Source organism: Typopeltis vanoorti, chromosome 4 (genome assembly GCF_054136105.1).
Source record: "Typopeltis vanoorti isolate ZY-2024b chromosome 4, IOZ_Tvanoo_1.0, whole genome shotgun sequence".
Classification (NCBI taxonomy): domain Eukaryota; kingdom Metazoa; phylum Arthropoda; class Arachnida; order Uropygi; family Thelyphonidae; genus Typopeltis; species Typopeltis vanoorti.
In genome coordinates this window covers 64,437,307-64,462,500 of record NC_143552.1, presented here as the reverse complement: position 1 = coordinate 64,462,500, position 25,194 = coordinate 64,437,307, and the positions used below count along the sequence as shown (strand labels likewise).

The following is a 25,194-nucleotide window of genomic DNA, read 5'->3' as shown; positions in this document are numbered from 1 at the left end:
TACAGATTATTGCAAATTCATCCCTGAAGTCAAAGATTCATCAGTGCAAGCTACTGTGGGAAAATGTCCATAATAATAACAACAATAATAATATTTTGCAGACTATTTTGCCCAATGTCCTCTGAACTTCAATTCCCTGTCCACCATGACCCTAAATCCCAGGCCTCAATTTCTAGCAGTGCAGCCCATCAAATGTAATACATCAATTGGAATCTTTTCAGTCCAAAGCACATAACTTTACACTTTTTCACAAATACAGATTATTGCAAATTCATCCCTGAAGTCAAAGATTCATCAGTGCAAGCTACTGTGGGAAAATGTCCATAATAATAACAACAATAATAATAACTGCTAAAAAGTTCATAAAAAATTGCTTTGTAAACCGGTGTTTGTAGAATGTCCGGAAAGCAGCACGTGCTATACATTCACGAAATTCCTTTCTTGCTCACTGAGCAGGGGAAAAAAAAAAGCAGACAGGGCATATAGTAGACACACATACACGTTATTTCAATAACATCACATTGTCTGCTTCGAGTTCCGACTAAGTTTAAACACAGGACTTTACCATTCACATGTTAAAGAAACTATGAAAGCATGCTGATATCTGATTTTAAAAAATAAATAAGGGAAGTCACTCCTACGACAATAAGATGAGATGTGATGCAGGACGCCATCCCACTTCTTTCCAGGAAGGCCTTAAACGGTTACTAGAATGAAGCTGCGGAATGCTAAGCATAATGTTGAAGTCAGGGTTAGGAAGATTAAATGCGCTGCATAATGTGGGGCACTGGTGACCCTTTTTAAGACTTATGAAAACGGTCCGCTAATGATCTGAAAAAGAACAGTTTTTAAACATGGTGCCTGACTATTAAAATCGTGTCAATATTATTTTTATCACAGGCCCTTTATGAATGCTCAAGACCATTGTAAGGAATGTTCATAATATTCAAAGCAGTGTTCTGTTGACTCTGGAATAGAAAAGAATGTTAAAGATACGCCCCATAGCTTGGTACCTAAATATAGCTAAACGGAATCTTTCAGTTCTATTTCAGCTTATTTTCGGCAGAAGAATACAGACGCGTGCGCGTATTTACAAATCATTTATTTACAAAAAGCTTAATACCTCATTGAAGAAAGTAGTACATATTTTCTTAATTTATAACATCAATTCATCATTTTATTCTGCTAACCAGTTATTAGTACTTTTTTTTCTTCAATTTGTATTTATAGCACTTTTTTCAAAACTTTCTTCTACAATACTATTCGGTCGTGGATATCAGGAATCGTAAATAATTGGAGTATTGCACTAGACTTGTATTTTATATTTGCTTGGTGTGATGAATAGACATTTTCCCTTAACAACAAATAGAATACACTCTTCAGACAGAGTCACGATCGTAGAGAATTTTCATAAAGCTTGTTTCATATATACACAAAAGAGATTCGCTAACATCCTTTCAAAGTATAATTTTTGGAAATCGGTAAGCATCCAGTTTCTACCTCTTACAATCGCCAAGGTTTGTATGCATTCGGACGGTGTGCAAGATAAGGAGCACTGTTCCTAATACTAACTGGTGTGTTTATTTATATGTGCTCTCTCTCTCTCTCTCTCTCTCTCTCTCTCTCTCTGTGTGTGTGGGGGGGGGGGGGGAATCGAACTAGTCGATTTTACTAAGCTATTTTCAACACTCAGCCACGTATCCCTGACACATGTCGCATTAACATTGCGACATGAATAAGGGATACGTGAAGTAAAGTAATAATAGGCTGACCATACATACCGTTTTGAACGGGACAGTACCGTTTTATATTTATTTATTTATTTATTTATTTCCAGGCCATCCCATCGTTTTAATAAAAATGTCAATTTTGTCCCGTTTTTAATAAAAACTATAAATATACTTTAATATTGGTCAATCATAAATTATTATTCATAACCTATAATCGCATATAAATATCATGGATACCAGTGATTTGCATAACCATGGAATTGCATTGTTCGATACTAAATATCGATATCTGCAGTAATTTATTGAGAGAAATAATTTAAAAAAAAAAATGCATGTTGGCAACACTTGCGCGTCTCAGACGTGGCGTCTGTTCTGTTGTAGCGTTAGTTTTTATTTTGCCTGTATGGTAACCGGGGCGTTGTTATTCAACTGGTGGTTTAAATTTCATATTTTTTTTTTAAGTTTTCAGTCATTTTTTAAAGCTTTAAGTCTATCCTTGCAATGTCAAAGAGGCGAAACTGCAGTTTTAATGACGATCTCCAGAAAGAATTCAAATTTATTAAACTGGACAAGCTGTGTAGTGATGGAACAAAAGTGGTACGCCAATTATTCAAATTAAGTGGATATTGAATCCAACATTATTTCAAAGCCGAATAGAGAAACTACAAGAGTTTCTGAAATAATGTTGGATTCAATATCCACTTAATTTGAATAATTTTGCATCGCCGAAGTGAAGCCTTTTTTTTTCAGGGGTATGCCAATATTGTAATGTCCATTTTTTCGTTGCTCATGGAAACAGAAGTGACATCAACCAACATCTACGTAGCCAGAAACATAAAGATGCTGAAAAGACGCTGGCTTCAGTTAAAAACATCAGCTCGTTTATGGTGAGATGTGATAGCGAAAGCGATAAAATTGCAGCAAGTGAAGCTCTTGTAGCACCGTATCATACTGTGCGCCACGGCAAAAGTTTTCGCGCAAACGACTGCTTGTCATTTGCGTGAAAAAATAAAATAAATGAACCAAAATTTTCTTCAGCACTTACCAAATCAGAAGCAGGAATTATCAATGTTTTATCACCACACACATATTATTGGGCGAAATAATAGAGGATTTGAATAAAACAAAAAGCATTGCAGTCAGTTTAGATGCATCAAACAAAAAAGACAGAAACTTTTTCCAATTGTGTGCGGTACATTTTGCCAAATTGTGGTGTTCAAGACAAAATTATAGACTTTATTTCCTTACCTGGTGAAACCTCAGACATACAGTGTGTTTATGTTGAAGGAAGTAAGTGACAAATTTGCCTTACAAAGCAAAATTGTTGTTTTATGTGCAGATAACACGAACACCAATTTTGGTGGTTGCAAAAAACTTGGCAAAAATAGTGTAATTATGTAATAAAACTTTTTTTTATCGTCTTACTTTTTTCATGAATGCAGAATATTACTTAACTGCCCCGTTTTTGTCTCAAGGAAATATGGTCAGCCTAAGTAATAATGAAGTAAATGTGAAGTAAAAGTGCAATAATAGCAGTAAAAATCACTTCTGTTAAATATTTTCTCTGTGCAGTAGTAAAAGTGCAATAATAGCAGTAAAAATCACTTATGTTAAATGTTTTCTCTGTGCAGTAGCGGACTAAAGCGTGTTAGTCCACATTTCACAAGTACTGGGGTTAATCCACTTTTACGCTCAATGCCTCAAATATCTGTGAAACGAATATTTAAATATGCTATTTTCAATGTTTGTGTTTCAATTTTTTGCAACAGCAGCTTATTTCGTATGCGATATGAAATTGGATAATTCGTGGAGGTTAATTTCGTTGCCGAAAACTGTCCATAATAATTCCGCAATAATAATATTTTCATGTAGTACTATCATTAACATCCTATACATCCCCTGAATTTACATATCAGGAATTTGATTATGATAATTTCGTTGCCATCTCCTGGTGTAAGGGCAAAATAATAATTCACTGTTATAAAGAAAATAATTTATTAAATAAAAATAATGAGTAAATTAAATAAATCAATATTCGGTATCAATTATTTTGTAACTCTTTTTGGCAAAAATTAAACTCCTCTTGAGCAAAAATTCATTGGAAACCAGGAGCGCAACAATGTAATTCGACTCAGTGTGCATTAGTGTTCGTTTCAAAGTATTATGTACTTGAACTGGATTCAGTATAGTTTCAAGCACTAGCGGTTCATTCTGTTAATTTAAAACAGCATCGCTTTCAATATAGAGATACCGCTTCATCTGAAATTACAGTACAAAAGAGAAACATGCCAGGTATGCACGTCAAGGAGGAGAATTTTATTTATTTATTATTATTTTTTATTCCCTAATTTGGTACTACTTTCGCATCACTATTCAAAACAGAAATGTTTAATTCACATGAATGACTTTCATTTATGAAATCTTGTTTCATGACTAATTTTTCATTCAACACCTATTAAACAGATAGGATCAAGAACGTTACTGTGAGATTTAGAACTCATTTGTCAGCACCCTTAACCAAAGACCAAAGGTCGAGGTGAAATGATCTGAACTGTACTGCTCACTTCTTAAGTCAATAAAACGATGACCGTGAGAAAAGGCAGGCTGTCTTCTTTCCCCTCTGAGTCCACAGAGATCCATCAATAACTATTAAAAGACATCCACCAGAATGCATTATTTGTGAGCAGTGTTTTTTTTTAATTAAATCTTTGTGAAAACGTAGAACTTCTTTTTTCTTGAAAATATGTTTTGTAATCAGCAACATAATTTTTATCTTCCTGAATTCCAGATATTCGTCAAAAATTGGAGCACCTTAAGGACATGATGGGGTCGATCTCAAGCAGACAAAATTTCAACACACATAGCATACAATGGTCCATTACAATTAAAGTAGATTACCTTTTAGGTGATAAGTTAATGCATTTTACTTAAACATGTACAATTATTTGCAATATACTTCCAATACTTTTACCACCATTCTCGAGATGGTGATTGGTCTGTAATTTTCTACCGCAGTCTTAGAGTCTCCTTTATGCAAAAGAACTATTTTAGATTCCTTCCACTCCCTAGGGACCTTACCAGAGCTCAGACTTAAGTTAAACATCTAAGCAGGAGGCATTGATAATTTCTTGCGTTTTCACGTAATACCCAAGCTAATATCCAATCCAAACCTACAGCAGTATTTGCATTTAAATTCTACAATATCCTAACTACCTCTGATTCATTAACTTCAATTATCATGTCAGTTATTGCTACATAAGATACATTTGAGAAATCTACAAATTTTGCAACCTCCCAAGTCAATTAGGTCTTCTGAACCTATGATCAGATCCAACACTCTCACACAACCAATTTTTCTGGGAGCTTCAAATAACGCTACAAGGGCTGGAACAGTTGGCTTCATCATAAATGAAAAGCTAACTAAAAATATTATTTCTTGCACAATCCATTCTGAACGACTAGGAACACTAAAATTAAAATTTGGCGAATCCGTAACAATAAAAATAATAGTAGCCTACGCACCCACCTCAACAGTTGACAAAGAAGAAATAGAAAATTTCTATGAACACCTACGAGAAACATTACAGAAAAAAAAAAAAACATACACAATAGTGTGGAGATTTCAACGCAAAGATTGGTACAGGATTTATTGAAGAAAAATACATTGGACCGTGAGGGAAAGGGGAAAGAAATGAACGAGGTGAACTCCTCGTTGTAAAATTGTAGAAGCAGAAAGGCTGTACATTATGAATAGTTTCTCTAAAAAGAGAACTGGAAAAAGATGGACTTGGCAATCTTTAAATGGAGAGACAAGAAATGAAATTGATTTCATCCTAACAGATTGCAAAAGAATAATAAAAAAAAATGTCGAAGTCATTGGGAAAACCTACTGAGACATTCATTCAGACCACCGTCCAATAAGAGCCACCCTCAAAATACATTTTAAAAAAATGAACGCATACGAGCACAGTCCAACCATAAAAAACGCTCAAAACAGATAAACCCAGACGAATTTAGAAAAAATGTGGAAGAAACCGACTGAAAATTAAAAAATGACATCGACGAAGATTTAACAAACTTTAACAATCAATTGATGAACTGCAAAGAAAGAACCTCGTATGAACCTCCTCCTAAGACCAGGGAACGCCTATCAGCAAGAACAATAGAACTATTGAAGAAAAGAATACTGAAAGATACAGGAAATGATCGTCTAGAATATAAAATTATTTGTAAACAACTGAGGCAGAATATCAAAGACGACTATTTATTTCTTTTTCTACTTTTTTTAGGCTCCGCAGTAGCCTAAAAAAAGTAGAAAAAGAAATAAATCTAAAGCAACCACTACCGTCAGCCTTCATAAACAATCAAGGAAATAGACACACAGAGGTGAAATGGAAAAAATAATAAAATCTTTTATGAGAACCATCTAAACAAGTAATCAAGCTCCAGTACCAGACGAAAATTTGGAAATACCATCTGTCCTACCTGAAAAAGTAAAAATGGCTATCCACCATATGAAAAATGACCGATCACCAGGAATTGACGGTATAAAATCTGATGAATTAAAAATGGGTGGACAAATACTCTTTAAAGCTCTAGCAGAAAGGTTTACCCGATACATACAATTAAGGAAAGTACCTACTGAATGGAAAATACCAAAGACCATAATTCTGCATAAAAAAGGTAATAAAAAAGACATTAGTAACTACAGACCCATCTGTCTATTAGCACACATATAAAATATTCGCCAAAGTCATCCTAAACTGAATACAAACCTTCATCAATGAAAATAGTTGCAAAGAACAGCTGGTTTCAAAAAAGGCTTTTCGACAATAGACCACATTCGAACTATTACTCAACTAACAGAAAGATGCAGAGAATACCAGATTCCACTTTGTCTTCTTTTTATAGATTTTAAAAAGGCATTTGACATTGTTGAGCATAACGCAGTATTCCAAGCTTTAATAGAACAAGGCGTAGAAAAAGCATACATCCAATTCATAAAAGATATCTACAAAGAAGGCACAAGAAATATCACCCTTTTCAATCATCCGATTAAAATTAACTTAAGTAGAGGAGTACATCAGGGTGATGTCTTATCACCTAATCTCTTCACATCTACTCTGGACAGCATCATTCGAAAAATTGACATGAAAGATGGAACAAACATTGATGGCGAAAATGTTAAATATCATATTATTCGCAGATGTGGTATTAATATCTCACTCACCCAAACTCTTAGAATCAATGCTGAATAACATAAGCCAAAACTGCCAAAAAAATTGGATTGGAAATACACCCGGACAAAACAAGATGGATGAAAAACAAATACTGTAAAGTTCATACAATTCCTCTAGAATCTCACACCATTGAGAAAGTTGAAGAATACATCTACCTCGGCCAGTCTATAAAAATGAATAATGATATAACAAATGAAATAGCAAGGAGAAAAAGAGCTGCTCGGATAGCCTTCAACAAAATAAAATCAATAATACCAACCGAAACATAGATATAGAAATAAGAGCCCATCTTTTCAATAGTCACATCTTACCAGCATTAACTTATGGCAGTGAAACATGGAACACAACTTTAAAAGAAGAACAAAAGCTTTAAAACAACTCAATGTGCAATAGAAAGAAGAATGTGCAATATAAACAAAATAGACCACGTAAGACACACAGAAATCAGGAAGAAGTCTGGACTCACGGATATAATAAAAGCAATCTACAACAGCAAAAGAAGACTGGCAAGACATCTCGCCAGAATGAGACACAACAGATGGACAGTCAGAGTTACAAACTGGTATCCGAGAGAAACCAAAAGGAAACCTGGAAGACTAGCCTTAAGGTGGGAAGACCCAATGATTAAAAAAGTTGGAAAAAAATAGAGAAGGCCCAAGACAGGAGTAGCTGGACTCTTTATGACCTGCAGTCATGCAGAAATCCTGACAGAAATCCCAGGTTCATCAAGATAATCAAAGTATCTTGATTATCTTGATTATATATCTTCTACGTCACCTCTTGTAGTCCCTGGACTATAGCAACAACCAACTGAATATTTGGCCACTATTTCATACTAGCTAATCACTCATTTCTTTTAACCAATGTTTAAATAAATGATTTCTCAATCATTTATTCTTTTGATATTTTGCTAATATTAATACCCTTACTTTTCAAGCAAGTGGTAACAGCAGATTCAATGTCTTCTCCACGAGTTTGTCCTGTAAGTGACAGTATATTGAGTGATTCTTCCTGAGGTCCTTGAGAGTTTATGTATCTACAAATAAGTACAATCTGTGCAATGTCATCCACATTACATAATTTGTCACAGGCAATGGAGAATCCTGGTGTTGAATTTAATCTGTAACCTGCTGATTTGTTATATCTTCTGCCATTCGTATAGTTCTGTCTCTTACAATCTTAGCAGATAATGGCATGTCTTTTATTTTTGTAATTATTTCCGCTTTGTTTTTAAAATCGCAGAAAAGATATTCAGACATTTTAATAAAACATTCTTTCACATATTCGCCGTCCGTAAAAGGTTTTCCTTGTTTAATAACTTCTTGAACGGGCAAAACCAGCAATAGTTGTATTTCTTGATTCTTTTATCCATTTGGAAAATGAACATTTAGTTAGGTTTACTTTGCGTTACAACTTTTCTACTGCCTTTTTTCTTCAATCTCCCCGTGGATATGTTTTGTCAAATGTATCGTGTTTTAAAAAATATCTTTGTATATTTGATTTTTTATTGTTTGAAAGCTTTTCATGGCATGTTAAACACATTGGAAATCCTGCTGTATTTGCTACAAATGCGTAGGTTTCGGTCCATTCAATTTTAAACTACCGATTTTCTTGTTCTACCTTTCTCTTCTTTGCTGACATGTTAAATACTATAAAAATATTTTTATTTTGTTAATATTTAATTTAATGTTTCAATATTCACGTTACCTAACACAAGCATTGCAACGTCCACTACAAAACCTTTATTTATTTTAACAAAGTGAGAAGATTTACAGTCCACACCTGCACTATATGCGAAGACAATGGGCGCGTTCAGACAGGCAAGCGCTACATATGCTAGCCTAGCGTGACGTCATAAACGTGTCAGAGTCAACTGCTCGATCGTAGCAAATGGCGACCGTAGCGATCGCCATTCGCTACAAATTAATTTAATTTGTAGCGATTAATTTTCGCTTCAAGGGGGCGCTGGCATAGCGCTCCGCCTATGCGAGCGCTCTGATCGTGCCCAATGTAAACTGACGTTTGAGTATCGACATATGGTTAGGGGTCATTTGACTTACAAAAAACTTCTTTTTACTTCTATGATCTTTTAATAACGAAAAGAGCATCAATTATTCATTCAAAGAGCCGTATGCGGCTCCGGAGCCGCAGGTTGCCGACCCCTGGGCTAGATCTTACGAAAAATAAGCTAAATTGTTAACACGCAGTTTAACAGAAATTCTCTCTAACAAAACAAACCATATCAAAAAATAGCCATCTATTGATCAAGTGGCGAGCTACAACTGTTTTCTTCTAATGGTTTCTATGTGTACGAATTTTTAAAAATTTTAATTATTTTAGTCCAAAAATAAGAATATCTCTAAAGACGAAACCGCTGAGCCATCAAATACAGAAAGTTAGCACTTAGAAAACAGGTAATTTAAATAAATAACTAAACACATCACAGGCAATGGCTAGCTAAGTTAGCTTGCAAACAAGCTTTCTTTTTAATGATAGTCCCAACCGCGAAAGGGAAAAAAAAAATTATGATCTAATTTTCTCTTCTTTTCCTTTAACAGCCTTGGTTAACACTGTGTAAAATGTGAGACATAATTCTTCAAGGACGGAGAAGACATATTGAATTTATTATTCTTTGTCACCAATTACAATTTTAAAACTCAAATAATAATAATAATAATAATAATAATAATAAATATATATATATATATATATATATAATTTTATTATTATTATTATTATTATTATTATTATTATCATTATTATCATCAACACGCGACCTCCATGGAGTCAGAGATTCATCGTGGGAGGTACATACAATGCTCATCCAACCTCGTCTTAAACTGATTCAATGTGTCCACATCCACAACACACTCAGAAAATGCATTTCACTTACCAACCACCCTTCACGCAAAGAACATGCTTCTCACTCCTTTGCTCTCACCCTCCTTATACAGTTTCCAGCAATGAAATGCGATCTTTTTTTACTACAGCGCTTTTCGTACTTAAAGCAGCAGATGATTTTGTTTTTGCTTTTTTAATACGGAAAATATTTTTTCGATTTAAATGATTTAAAGGCCTATCGAGACAGCATATGCTGAAATAGAAATGTCCTACTCTTGACAATTGTTTAATTAATGTTAATTAAACAGTTAATTAATGTTTTTAAAATGGACCTCCAAAGATTAGTCTACGGATTCAATGGAGGTGCCTGTGTATAATAATAATATTTTTACTTTTAATTAATAATTGTTAATTCAATAAATGGCTCATAATTACCAGGCCTGTTGGTAGAGCTGATAGCGTTCATGTTCCAATCGGTGGAAACATAAATTCAGTTCCCAATGCAAGCACTGAATATTCGTTGCAGATTATTTCATGTGAGATCACTACCAGCTTACTGAAGGCCTGAAATGCTCCTCTAAAACAGGATTATCCACCTTCATTTATTTATTTATTTTTGTAATTAACAGTAGGTAAGGTCATGACATCATTCTAATAGTCATGTTAGAGTAACATCACATTTTTGAAGGTGAGTTACCCGATCTCATACAGGGGGAGTAGAGTTTTATTCTCGGAAACTCGGGTTTTTAATCCCGCGTACAAGCAAATTGCCTTCAGAACACACATACACACAATTTAGAGACACCAAAATTATTAGTGGTGATGGTGGGCAGTAGATGGCATTGTGTATAGATGTGATGGTAGTAGAAGTTCTGTGTACTTGATGGATTAAATGGTGGGGCCGGGAGTTGAAGAGTGCCCTACGGCGATGAGTACTTGGAAGTGTCATGTAATAATAATAATAATAATCTTTCCAGGCAGGAGTGATAAACAAAACTGGAGGGTGGGAGGGATTTAGCGTTAAAAAAAAAAAAAAAAGCTGGAATCTCTAAGATAGATGCAAGTAGCCATCATGAAAAGTAATGTATTAGGTGTCAAATTATGAAAACATCATATAAAGTATCGCTTTAAATAACAAACAAATTTTACATAATGTCATTTCATTTATTATTTTTGACTCGATTATATATCCCGTCCCATTTTTTTTAAATATTTTCTTTCTGTCTGTGTGTGTGTGTGTGTTGGAGGGGGGGGAGAAAGAATGTGGATGGATTGGTCTAATACAAAGTTTCTAAAAGCAGAGAACGAATATTCCTGTGGGCACTGATAGGTTCAAGTGGCTGCAGGGAAAAGAATAAAATACATATAACTTTTTGTTGCAGAAATTCAATAATAATAATTGTTATTATTTTATTATTAATTATTATTATATGACTCCTTCAACGAATCGCTGAAAGATACTCTGCTTAACATAACCACCGTCTACACTTCTTAATTCTATATCTGCACATACTGCATGCAACTTACAGTGTAGTTTTTGTAGTATGTGTAGTTTTGTTTGTGAACAAAAAAAAACTACACATACTGTGATTCGGCTTATACAATCACAAAATGTATGTGATTGTATAAGCCGAAAAAACTTGGCTTATACAATCCTTACATCACCACCATCTTCACACTAAGCCATCTACATCCCAGCAACAGTATTGCTGCCTATAAGTTATTCCTGTTCTCAAGGCCAAGTTGAAAAACCCGAGTTTCCGGGAGAGACAAAATCCTGCTACCTCCGTAGGAGATCGGCTAAGACACCCATATAAAGATTTCTCTTGTCACAACGAGAATCGAGCTCAGGCCTTTTCCAATCGAAGGGCGCGCAATGTACTATCGTTCTTCCAATTGCGCTACGGAGGCGCTTAAATTGTTTTTTTATAATCTGTCGTGCGTCTCAAAAACTATAAAATCATTTTATAAAATCAAATAATACAGTACAGATTACATTATATATCGACTTTTAAAACACTGAATACTGTATTATCTGGAAATTGCAGCCTTATCATTTAGGCTGTGGTCAAGTATTGTGTTTGCTTCCATTGGTCAATGGGCAGATTCTTGTGTTGATGTGAGCCTAACAATCTTATGGCTATCAAGTCCACGATTTAGCCTTCATGTCACACACGTGTTTCAATGAGTCATTTATTATTTGTAAACTAAACGCGCTGAAATATTTTGAAATATTAAGAGTACTACATGCGATACTTGTAGCATTAATCCTATAAATATTGGGCTTCAACTGACTGCATGAGTTTAAAGGAATATGGGGGGGTGAGAATTCCTCACTTTCTATGTTCAAAACTAGGCATAAAACTGATTAACTCTGATAATTTCATCACGGTTTGAGAAAATTAATTTGCAAGCTTATAAGTTTTATTTTGTACTTCCAAAGTCAGATTCCTTGTTTGAATCTGCACTGTAACGCACGCATACTAAATTTAGAAAACTAATCAGCAATCGAATGCAGCACTGTTTCTCGTGTCTGGCTTGAAAGGGCAAGAAATATTAATATTTGAGTGAGAAAAAAAAAAGTACAGGGTGGCCATAAAATAACTTTCCCTCTTTTTAGGCATCTGTAGCTAAAACCAATAAACGGAAAGCGCCAAAATTTTCCCTATCGGCGACTTTTGGTACTAAATCTTTTTTCGCGGAAGTCATCTCCCATACCTTCGAAAGTCTCAGTATAAAATGTGGTCTCATTCCGTGTATTAATTTTAGCTACAGATACCTCCAAAGAGGGAAAGTTAATTTATGGCTACCCTGTACTTCCAATAATATACATATAAAATGAAAACAAACTTCGAAATATCGATACAATCAATCATTCTATAACTGACAGATTTTTTATCTCTAGGCAATAAAAAATTACACGAAAAAAAAAAAAAAACTTTTGTACACTACGTGAAAAACAGAATAGATCAGATCTCAGAATTGATTTCATTTGAATACGAGAAAATTTTTTTCTTAAACAGAATGCTTCTGAAGCCAGTTTAAAAATTAGTTCCTGCCAAACTTAGCCATGTCAGAATTCGCATGAAACTTGTAATTTGTGAAGAACACAAAAATCCCATACTATCTTCGTATCTACATATTACGTCCAATGACCTGTTACAAACAGCTCTTATAGAAGGCTTATACAAACCTAATTACGATATGGTTACGTCTCCAGCGTTACAGCCATGTCTGTCATTGTGTGTGCGTTCTGTGAAGGGTTGTTTTACAGGATAGGACTTCAAATGACATATGACAGATAACTTACAACTTATAGATAGATAGTCCTCGCACTCTAGATCGGATTCGAACCATGGTCTTTCAAGCTAATGGGCATCATCGTTAATATGACTGCAATATATGAACTGGTATTCCTAATCTGCCTACAGTGCGGCAACCAGTTCAGATCCCTCAATTTTCTGCTATTAATTTGTCAATTTTGCATTGTTTGCAACCATGTATATTGACAACACAAATTAACAAAACTATCACCAGAACAAAGTCCTGTGGCATACCACTTGACAACAACGCCCCCTCCCCCACCTTCTTTAAGGAGAGAGGTGGAGATGGTCAAATAGATGACGTAGGCACTTTCCGGCCAACAGGCTGTGGGTTCGAATCCTACTTATTGGAGGCCTAAAGGGAGATTGAAAAGTTCTTTGTTTGATTTCTAAGCAGGATTCCTGCATTATCTAGTCCTTAGCCCTTTCATGGTAATAATGAACCATAAGCTTGAGTAAAATTAAAAACAATAACATAAATAAATTACGGTTACTAAATATCGTACGCAGTATGGAATTATTGTTATTCTAAGTCAGGGCTATCCAACCTTAGGTAATCCAAGGACCGAATTAGAAAAAAAAAAATTATCCTGGGGGCCGCATCACAAGGCGTATCTAGTAATTTGGTGAGCAGCAGCAACACAACCTCGGAAGCTGAACAAACGAACACTTCTTCTTCTACGCGTTATTCCCGCTTCCTACGCAGGGTCCGCGTGCTACCTAGATGCGACTTCCTGTCAATACCACTCCCAACCGACCCGTCGCCTGGTCTGCCGCTGGGGGGGGGATATATTTTTGACTGTAGAGGCGTATGTTCACGGGGCCGGTTTGCCTGCTTGCGGGATGAAAAACGCCAGATAAACTGGCGGAAAAAACCCTACTGACCGCGCCCAAGACCGGCTAACTTGGCTATGCCTGAGGAAGATCCTCAAATTCCTCACGTCTACAACAGGAATCGAACCTGGGACACTCCTTCCCCAGGTATATGGTTGCGAAGCGCAAAGCCACTAGGCTAACCGCGCGCTGAACAAACGAACACTAATTGCGCAATAATCGCGCGCTCACATTCCCTGTGAGCTCCTGGGAGCATGCGCGTTGGAACAAAACAGTGTAAGAACGCTTCTTCGACACATCTAATATTTGAAAAATACGTGGGTATATAGTGATGTAAAAATACCAAATAAAATTATCAAAATCGAGATTATCGATTAGTGATAGAATTAAAATATCTAATACGCATTCGATTCAAATTGTTTTATTTTTTCGCTCGTGAAAATCAAAACCCACAGGCGGGTCGCATGCGACCCGCGGGCAGCTTTGGACAGCCCTGCTCTAAGTAATGAAAAAAGAGCACGAAAAAATAGTGATTGACTTATATAATACACTTATAATTACACTTATAATCACACACACAGACACACTAGTGTGTGTCTGTGTGTGTGTGTGTATATATATATATATATATATATATATATATATATATATATATATATATATATATATATATATATATATTCTTATAACTTCACGGGCTTTGCAACTTATTTGAAAATTCTTTATTTGTTTAATATAATTGCCTTCAACATTTCGAATTTCTGAACTTGTATTATAATCCAAAAGAGCGGGTACCAATAATTATAGTTTTCATTTTCGCCTTGCATGATGTGAGTAAAAAATTATGACGATACAAAATGTGACTTCTCTACTTCGGCACTTCTGTGAGTTCGTTAGTTGAAATTTATGATGTTTTCATATTGAAGTTATTACGAAAAACAGTTGTCATTTTAAAAGCGTTGTTTTTCTAGTATCTTGCTACTGTTCATCACAGAGAGAGAGACTTTGGATGTCCGTGATTTCTCGGAAAAAATCTCCGTCTCCCCCAACTTTGGATCCATCACTAGTTAGAGTGGGCTATCCATGATGATGACTAGGGAATTATCCAAAGAACAGGAACTGTAGAAGTAATAAATTTTATAGTCCTCTTTTACTTGCACAGTTATAAAGTAGATCTTTTGCAGCTGCTGATTTAGGATGTATGAAAAGAAAACGGGGGATAAAAATCGCCTACTCTTTTAGAAACCGAAGTAAAATTTTTGGGAAATTTTCAGTTAATAGTAACCTAACCTGTTCGTATGTTTTTTTTATTATTATTATTTATTTCAAATACGCATTTAAACCTTAAAGTAAATGTTATAACTTTGTGTGGGGGGGGGGGGGGTGCGTGCGCGCGCGCGCGCGTGTGTGTGTGTAAAATAGTAATGTGTATTCATATTAGTCGCCCTGTCTACCATATTTAAATTTCTCATACATAACAATAACAAACGAAAGTCTGCACACTGTAGCGACTTAATAATATTGGAAGATATTTGAATTTAAAATATATATTTATGCTGAAAAACAAAGTATTATTTCTGGTAATGTTAATAATGTACTCGTACGTCAGTAATATTATATTAATACAAAGACTGTATACGAGTACAGTCTTTGTATTAATATATATATATATATATACATATATTTAGAATTAATAATTATACTGACTAGAACCCGACGAGTATAATAAAAAACTTTAATGAATCACAACTAGTTTCATCGGAGTTCCGACTTCTTCAGGTGAATAAGAAATAACTAAAATTTACAAAAACTAATTCGGTAAAAAAAATGGACTTTTTTTTTTTTTTTACCGTATTAGTTTTTGTAAGTTTTTAGTTATTTCTTACTCACCTGAAGAAGTCGGAACTCCGATGAAACTAGTTGTGATTCATTAAGTTTTTTATTATACTCGTCGGGTTCTATTCAGTATAATTATTAATTCTAAATGTATACATCCCGAGTCAACACTAGTAACAACATATATATATGCGTTCAGGAACATTGACTCGGTTGTTATGATACATTTTAATAAAAAAAAAATAAATGATTAAAACCGAGAATAAATAAATTTATTTCGGTTCTAGTCATTAAATATTTTCATTAATATATATATATATATATATATATATATATATATATATATATATATATATATATATATGTATATATATATGTCAAAGATACCAAGCGCTATTTTAAACCTGGTTTTACCTAACAACCAAGTTATATATATATAAGTGAAATTTTGATTATTACTTTTCCATTTATGCAAGAAGATTATGATTTAATTAAAAAAAAATACATCACTCACCTGTCCAAGATCAATGGTAAGGTTGATCTCATTGTACCTGTTACCACGGGACAGCGGGGGACTTTGCCACCAACGTTGGGAGCCATCAATAGCGTTTTCGGCAGGATGAGCTCGTTTTGGATCATTGGGATCGCAATAATCGCAAACTTGTCCCTGAATAAGATTAACATTAGGATTGTCCTGTCTGTCAGTATTTGCACCGACAAGTTTACAATACAATTCTGGTCCAGAAACGCCTTCCCCACAAGTTGCAGAAGCCCATATTTTGCGCCCTTCAGCCAAATTAAAGAAAGGAGGATTCAGGACTTGTCCCGCTGTTCGCGGAACAGTAAAGCACGTGAGTTGCAACCATGCAGTCAACGCTGCGATAACGAACTTCCCGCTCCCTCTTTCCTCTCGTAACATCTTGTTTACTCTGAGCGTAAAGACTGGAGCGAAGAAAGTTTATAACAAGACAAGTCCATTTTCTTTAAAGGGGGAAGGAAAAGACAAGCCTCATTAATACCGTAACATCCCTGAAGGAAGAAGGAGGGAGTGACGGAGAGAGAGAAGGAGAGCATGCTAAAGTAGCGGGAATTTGAAGCAGCGTTTGTTGCAGAAAAAATGTGAAAATTGTGTATGCCCTTTCTCTCTCGCTTTGTTTGTAGAATGAATAATAAAACTTAATTTTATCAAAATGATAAGATTATTTTGAATGCTACAATTATATACTGGATGACCTTTTCTAATTAGCAATTAAGATATTTATCCCCTCCCTCGTCCACATAATTCATTTTGCAGACGCCCATTTAAGAAAGAAAACAAATCGGAAATCAACGCAAGATTCGTTCCACTACAAATAAATACATGAATAAAAATTATTCCAAATTTTGTTGAAACTACAAAAGTAGTCGGTGAACAAGTGGGTAAAAAATACTTGTGTTATTTTTTCGCTCATTCATTGATATATAATAGCTATATTTATAATACCAACAGTTATGAGAATTGTATTACAGTTTGAGAAGGAGACTATATGAGTCATATTATAAGACATACAATTACAAAAATATTAGTAGCAATGAAAGCTAGCAAAGGTTGGTCGATTGGTAGAGCCTCTACTACTAATAGTTCAGTTAAGTAGTTTGAGCGCGGTTAGTAGTTGGAAGGGATCCAATCGTTCGATGCTGTTGGCACACTCTCCCTCGATGAGTCTTTGGACTCCCTGAAGGTGTTAAATAATAATAATATAGTTATAAATCACGTTGTTGTTATTTATTAATAATATAATGATGGTGATAATTCGCGCCTTTTTCTAATTTTACATGTTTAGTAAATGTCCGTAAAAATAAAAAAGGGAATGCAAAAAATAATAATAATAATAAATTATTATTATATGTTATATGTTTCATGAGTCACGTGACTGCACAACTAGTCGTTTTTAGGGAATTTAGAATAAGCAGTCATTCTAAATATAAATATGATTAATAATTATATAAAACAGTATCTGTGAGTACAATTACGCAATGAAAACAAAAATAATTTTACAATCAAAAACAAGTCATCATTTGTATTTTGGTAAGTTAGTTCGCCAACCGAGAAATATAAGACATTTTATTTTAATTTAGGTGTATTACATTTATCACTTTAAATTATTATTATTATTATTATTATTATTATTATTATTATTATTATTATTATTATTAGCAGATTTTCTCTAACAAAATAAAGATTACTGTTGTTTAGTTTGAAGGTTTTTCGTACGTATAACAACAACCATTTCCCTGATTCCAAGACCAGCGATAAATTCGTGCCATGGAAATAAAAATATCTGAGTAAGGCTAAAGAATTTTATTAGCTCCCAAGTAGAAAACAAACTTCATTTCTTCCAATATGCAGAATTTTTGCATGAATAAGTTATTGCTTTCGGGAGGAAACATTATCTCAACACAACACAGTCGATAAAACAAGAACCTTGAATACTTAATTAAAAGCAGCTGCTTGGTCTTAGCAAATAAGAGGGATCTTCTTCCTTAGAATTTTCCCAGCACTTCGGTCCAACAACTAGACAATGGGGGAGGGGGGGTATCATCTTTTACATCTCCGATTCGATATTCTTTTTCTACAAGAAATGAATTTCCTTCGGAAAATTTTGTAGCGGATGTCACCAAGACCGTTGAATAAACTATACTGCGTGATACTACGTTATGGATAACAAGAAAGATCATTTTATGAACACTTATTTAATCTTTTTTTTTTTTTTTTTAAGTTAAGGGATATTACATTCCATATTGTTTAAAGCTTAAATAAGTTCATGTCGCCGAATTGAAGCCTTTGGCTCTTCATATAATTAGTAAGTTATTTAATCATATATTTTAAGAGTGCTGTCTACTACTAAAGAGACCATTCTCGGGAGAGAATAACCCAGGAAGAGTAAGATAAAAAAAATTGAAGAGCATGTGACAAAAGAAAAGGAAAAAAAGTGCTGCACAAATATCTTCGTAAATTTGCTTCCATTACTGTATTTGTACACGAAAGAAAACAAATCTCAAAGATTCGACAAGATTTTACAATAAAGGAATCACAAGACTGTTGGTCCCCGGAAGAAGAAGAAGAGGGAAGAGAAGATAAGTCGTATGAGACCGGCTAACTCACCTTCCGTTGAAAACCTATTACAGCGATCTAGATGAGATTCGAACGCAAGTGTTTCCATCAGATGGACCAATGTCGTGACTGTGCTATGAATAACAAGAAGTGTATGTCGTCTTTGTATATTAAAGAGCTATTATAATTCTTTGACTTTAAATATTTACTTACTTTTAAATTTCTAAATTGAAAAAAAAAAAAAAATCATCTAAAGTAGCTTCCCTTCTTGATCTCATGTTAAGAACATTCGTAAATAAATTCATTTTAAAACTTTAAGATTGGTTTCGGAATAAACATGTTTTATTACTTACATTACAGTTAAAATCTACTCATTTGGCACATTTGTTCATATGCCTACGATGAATAGTATGCATTTGTACGGCATAGAAAATCGTACTATTTTCCAAATATAATTAAAAAATATTTTTTTTTTCTTAGTTTTTATGCCTTCCACCCACAAAATGATATAAATGTATAGTATATTAATACTGTGGATAGGTTAAGGTTTATTTTGTTTAATTTTTTTTTTCTAATACACTTTAGGCCTTCATGCAATTTAACTCTCATTCATACAAGACATTCATAAAACTTTTTTTGCAAAGGGCTCGCCCGGTGAATGGATAATTTGAGGAGTGGGTGCGCTATCCACTGCGTCAACCAAGCCGGGGGAAAAAATTAATTAATTAAAAAAAAAGTCTGGTACCTGATTTTCGCTACACAATGACGCAATAAAAATATGTAACTTGAACCATCGCGCGTTTGTTAAATTGCCCTGTTGCCTACAATAAGGCATCAAACTCCTTTTTTTGAACAGCGGTTATCCCATTTTGTTTGCTTAATTAATTTTGAAATAGTTATATCATAAGGTTGACCAGTATATTATGACACCGAAAATACTCTTGTTTATTTATTTATTAAGAACAGCTTCACGTTTCACTATCTTCCTTCTGGTAGCATTCTCAAAATGAATCTGCAAAACAACTAGAAAATACAAAATATGAAATTATCCAGAACTCGCTGAAAAGAATATCAATTCTTTTATTTATTTAGTCAATCGAGTAACAATTCAGAGCAGTTTATGAGCTTGAAATATCTATCGCACGTGCAACTATTGCAGCGAATAGTTCTTAAGTAGTTGTTGGTGTAGTAACGTCCAATGTGCTGAAAGATGGAATAAGTGATTTTATCCAACGTAATTGAAAATGAGACCCTGCTTTCTGTTCAGACTAGAGTTTGGGCGAAATACTTCACTAGATTCCCCGAAGCGACCAGACGGAAGTCATTTTGAGATAAGGCATCAAAGTCGTGGACCAATCCACTTCATAGTTTTCTATGGAGACATGGGCATTGAGTCCTGACTTATCTCCTCGATTGTAAGAGACGTCGTTGCGGTATTCACTCCCCATAACTACATAACTTCTCCTAGTCTGACCTATATAAATACTGCCACCAGGATACTTTTGGAAAGCAAATACTACTGTCTGTGGGAAATCTTAAAGGCTTTGAAGCTGCTAAACTGATTTACATATAAAACTGTTTGTGGATTATATCTTCTCTGATCGTCCATCATCCACCTTTACTGTGACAACAATCTTCATATATATATATACACACTTAACAGTGTGTGTGTGTATACTGTTTAATTTAATTATATCATTTAATTATATTTGGTGTATAATAAATGCTCTACATTGATATAATTATATATCATTCCATTATTGATATACTGTATATCTTCATTACCGTATAATCATTATATATCATTAAATGATATATTTTCCTGATTTATATCAGTAATGATGTGAATCAAGGAATGTTAAGCATTTTAAGGATTTTATTTTATATCATAAGAATTTATTTGACGAATATTGACTCAGTTTTAGGACCGAACTTCGTACTAGATATCGAAACTTCTTCCCTTAAATCACTGCAGCTACAAAAAAGTTTTTCGTTTTACACTTTATATAATACTTTACATAAACATAGGATAAGAGGAAGTGCGGCATAAGAAAGTCCACGCAAAACAGAATTTGAAATAAAGTTTTGCAAGTTCCACTTTTTTTTTATTTATAATTAAAAAATCATTCTCTGTCGTTATATTTTCGTAAAAGCGCTACGAAACCGGTTGTTTATGAAACTAAATCTAACCGACAAGTTTCTATACTTAATTATGTATTAGTTTGGTGTATTAGATCCTGTATATTATTACTTTTCAGCAATAATACACAGGATCACAGACTATCAAAGACAATATCAAATAATTACTATTGTGTAGTGGCTAATTAATCTACCGCGAAATCCCGCGGTGAGGGAAGTTTCAGACTTTAGATGTGCTCAACTAAAGTTTACGGTTGCTCCACACACACACACAAACACATAAACACGAAAACAATACAAGGGGTATCTTTGTGTTAATATTTATTATATTATATTTATTATGTCATATTATATATATATAAATACCTTTCGACTAAAAATATACACCTTTCGACTAAAGGTGAGTGATCCGGTCTCACACGGAGGTAGGTGGAGGGTTTTTCGTCCCTCAGAACAGGCAAATGGGCCCCCGTGAATACACACACTTCTACAGACAAAAATACCTTCCCTCCAACCTCAGGCCCTGCGGCAAGTCGGTTGGGATTTACGCGCGTTAGGTCATATCATGTAAAAGGCTGTCCCCAAATAGAACTGAGAAAAGACAGAAGAAAAAAAAGAGGAGAATAGTCTATTTCTATTTTCTGTTTTTATTTAAAAAATTATTTCAAGGTAAACATGCACATTATAATTTTAAATCAGAAATATCACACTATTTTATTTCTCTTACTGCGGTTACTGAGAGGGAGGGTTACAATGTTGACCGTAACGACGCCGCCATTTTTGTGCAAGGGGTGGTTCAGTACCAAAGGTTTGCTGTTTAAATATTTTCATGTAGGAGTTAGATAAGGCTGGAGCCAAAGGTGAATTGGTGATTCTATTAGTATGTTATTAAGATTACGGATGAGTAACCTGTGGGTGGGAGATCTTTAGTACCGCTTAATGCAGCCTTTGAGCGAATTTCAAAAAATATTACTTAACATCACAGATGATTGAGATTAAAAAAAAAAAAATTCTTAAGCTTACAAAACCAAAATTATACCGTTCTATATAATTAAAAAATTAATAACTGGTATGAGACCTAACACTCAGAATCAGGGAAACTAAATTATAATGGGATGAATGGTGAGAATATGAGTGTAAGAGCAACATTGTTATATAATTCTGCTGATGACTGGAATGGGCAGTATCATGGAAATGACTACGAGAAGAGAATGATTTTGCCTTTGTGTTCATCCAGTGGACCCAACAAACGTGTGCAAAGATGTCTACGAGTACATCTATAAAGCACTGGAAAAGAATAGAGATCTGCAAGAATAGAATCTGCAAGTTGTCCAACTGTATCATACAGACTGCAAACAAAAGCATAGAAAAGAACATACAGGTAGATTATGTCTGTACACGAATGTTTGGAGTATCAGAAACAAAGGGTTTGAGTTTGTTTGACTTGGTCAATATGTTGGAACCTCAGATTGTAGGCAAAATCAGACATACTAACTGGTATTGAGGGTAGAGGATACAGTATTTATAGAAAGGATAGGAGATGTGGGGGATGCTGCTAATGATATCGGATGACTTGAATCCAGTTAGAGTTGAGATCTATGATTGTAGTACTACTGGTAACAGTATTTCGTGTGGCAATGAGTTTGAAGCTATCTAGTGTGATGGAATCTAACAAGATGAATTACATAGTGGGGTGTTGTTATAGATCTGGTGGATCAGTTGCTAGTGACGAAGAAATGCATTACCAAATAGAAAAGATGAGTGCAAAAAGAGTAATCATAACGGGAGACTTTCATTATTCAAATAATGATTGGATTGCAGACAGTGGCGTAGCTAGAGCTTTTGCCGCCCAGGGTGGTCCCTGAGTTTGTCGCCCCTCTCAATACACAACAAAAATACTACAAAAAGTCAAAACGATAGGGAAAGAAATTAAAACACTATGCTTATTTTAGTTGTAAGTATACAGTAGTTGTTGAAAACTAATTATTAATTAAGTAATAAAATTACTAAGTTAACATAAATAGAATAACCGCCGAAAAATAAAATTGTCTCACGTGAAAAGTGCCGCCCGGGGGGTCGCCCCTTCCGCACTCCCCTAGCTACGCCACTGGTTGCAGCAAAATCCCATGAAAAGAATGAATTTGAATTTATTGAGCTGTTGCGCGACAACTTCCTCATCAACAGGACGATGTCCGTTATGAAAATTATAAGCAGCAGGCTAGAATAGTCACAACTTTTGTACGGAAAGCTAAGTCTAAGTATGAAAAGAAACTGGCTATGCAAGCTAAAGACAATCCACAAGAATTCTATCGATATGCTGCAAGTAAAAGAAAGAATGAATATGAAATAATAACTCTTCTGAATGCAGATAGTGTGAGCGTAACAGATGCAGAAGAGATTTTTCAACTAATGAGGTCCATTTTGCTAAAAGAAATCAACCTGGTGTATGCAACACTGAGCTCACTTCTACCTCTTCACTGGATGAAGAAACTCACGTATATGATGAGGAGGTATTAGAGCAGTTGCACAAACTAAATAAAAATAGGAATAGGAATAGGAACAGCAATAGGAACTGATGGGATATAAGCACGGGTACTAAGAGAGTTTTCAGCTGAACTGGCCATTCCTTTGACCAGGATATATAATTTGAGTCTTAGAACTGGGAAGATTCCACAGAAATGGAAAGAATGTATGGTAATCCCATTGCAAAAGAGTGGTGGGAAGACCGATGTAACTAACTATTCACCAATCAGTATCTCAGGAGTGGTGGTGAAGATTTTAGAAAAATTGGCTAGGTTTCGCATTCAGAAATGGGTTGACAGTGAATCTTTACTTTGCTATGAACAGTATGGGTTTACTAAGGGAAAGTCATATTTTAGCAACTTGCTCACATTCTATAATAATGTTACTGTTGAACTGGACAAGGGGAATGGATACACCATTCTTTTCGATTTTGCTAAGGCTTTTGACAGAATACAGCATGGAAGACTGTTGCATGAATTGCAGAATATGGGTTTGGATTATAAAATATTAGTGTCGATAAGAGGACAACTGACTGAGAGATATCAAAACGTGGTATACGGAGGATGCGAGTATGCAAGATTTAAGGTAACTAGTGGTGTACCACAAGGATCAGTGCTTGGTCCACTGTTATTCAATCTGTACATTAATGATATTAGGAAAGATTTGACAAGCGACATACAGCTATTTGATGATTATGCAAAGATAGGTAGAGTAATCAGGAATGTTGCTGATATGCAGTACTTGCAGAATGATTTGAATAGGTTGGAATTGTGGGCATGTGAAAATGGATGTTATTTCTCTTTCAGTAAATGCAAAGTCATGCACTTAGACGTGATTAGATGATATCCACTGTCATATTATATTGGTGGGATTATGCTAGAAGAAACTGATTTGGTTAGGGATCTTGGAATGTTAGTGGACAGGAAGTTTAAGTTCAGGGACTATTGCAATGATTGCAAAAACAACTCGAAAGATATTTGCAATGTTGAAACAAACGTTCACATGTAAAGATAAGGATGTTATTTTGCCTCTTTACAAGACCTTGATATAACCTCACTTGGACTATTGTGCGCAGGTCTGGTCTCATGGTTTCATTTGTGATTCTGATACAGTGGAGAGAGTGTTAAAATGATATCAGGATTGTGAAATACTGATTATGAAGAGAGATTAAGAATTTGTAGTCTGCAGAAACTTTATGTACGTTATATACTTTCTGCAAACATCAGAAAGAAGGATGATATGATTGAGACTTAGAAACTTCTGAAAGGATCAACAGGATTTCAGTTGATAGAATTTTTTCATTTCATGAAAGGTGGGGAAAGGACAAGAGGGCATTCCTGGAAGCTGAGAATGAATGCCACTAAGAAGGGGATGAGGGTCAGTTTTTTCTCATAGGGTGGTGTGTGATTGGAATGGATTGCCATTGGATGTTGCCTGTGCAAGCAGTGTGAATGAATTCAAGAATAAGTATGATAGCTGGTGCGTGTAGTATGTGACCTCCCTCGATGAGTCTCTGACTCTCTGGAGGTCTCTCTCTTAATAATAATAATAATGAAATAGGTTTTGTTTGACTGTCTATAGATGAGTGCGATGCCATATTTTATTGCAACAGTAGGCTGTGATTCTGCGCAGTA

At 34.7% G+C, this 25,194-nt stretch overlaps 1 protein-coding gene across 1 annotated transcript in view; it reads right to left on the bottom strand.

Moving 5' to 3' along the window:
* Window positions 1-16,723, bottom strand: part of LanA (laminin subunit alpha) — a 1,191,635-nt gene extending 1,174,912 nt beyond the window's left edge. Inside the window, exon 1 of the mRNA XM_090391815.1 lies at window positions 16,319-16,723. Coding sequence (XP_090247941.1) covers window positions 16,319-16,723 — 405 coding nt within the window. The remainder of the gene's footprint in view (window positions 1-16,318) is intronic.
* Window positions 16,724-25,194: the final 8,471 nt, after the last annotated feature.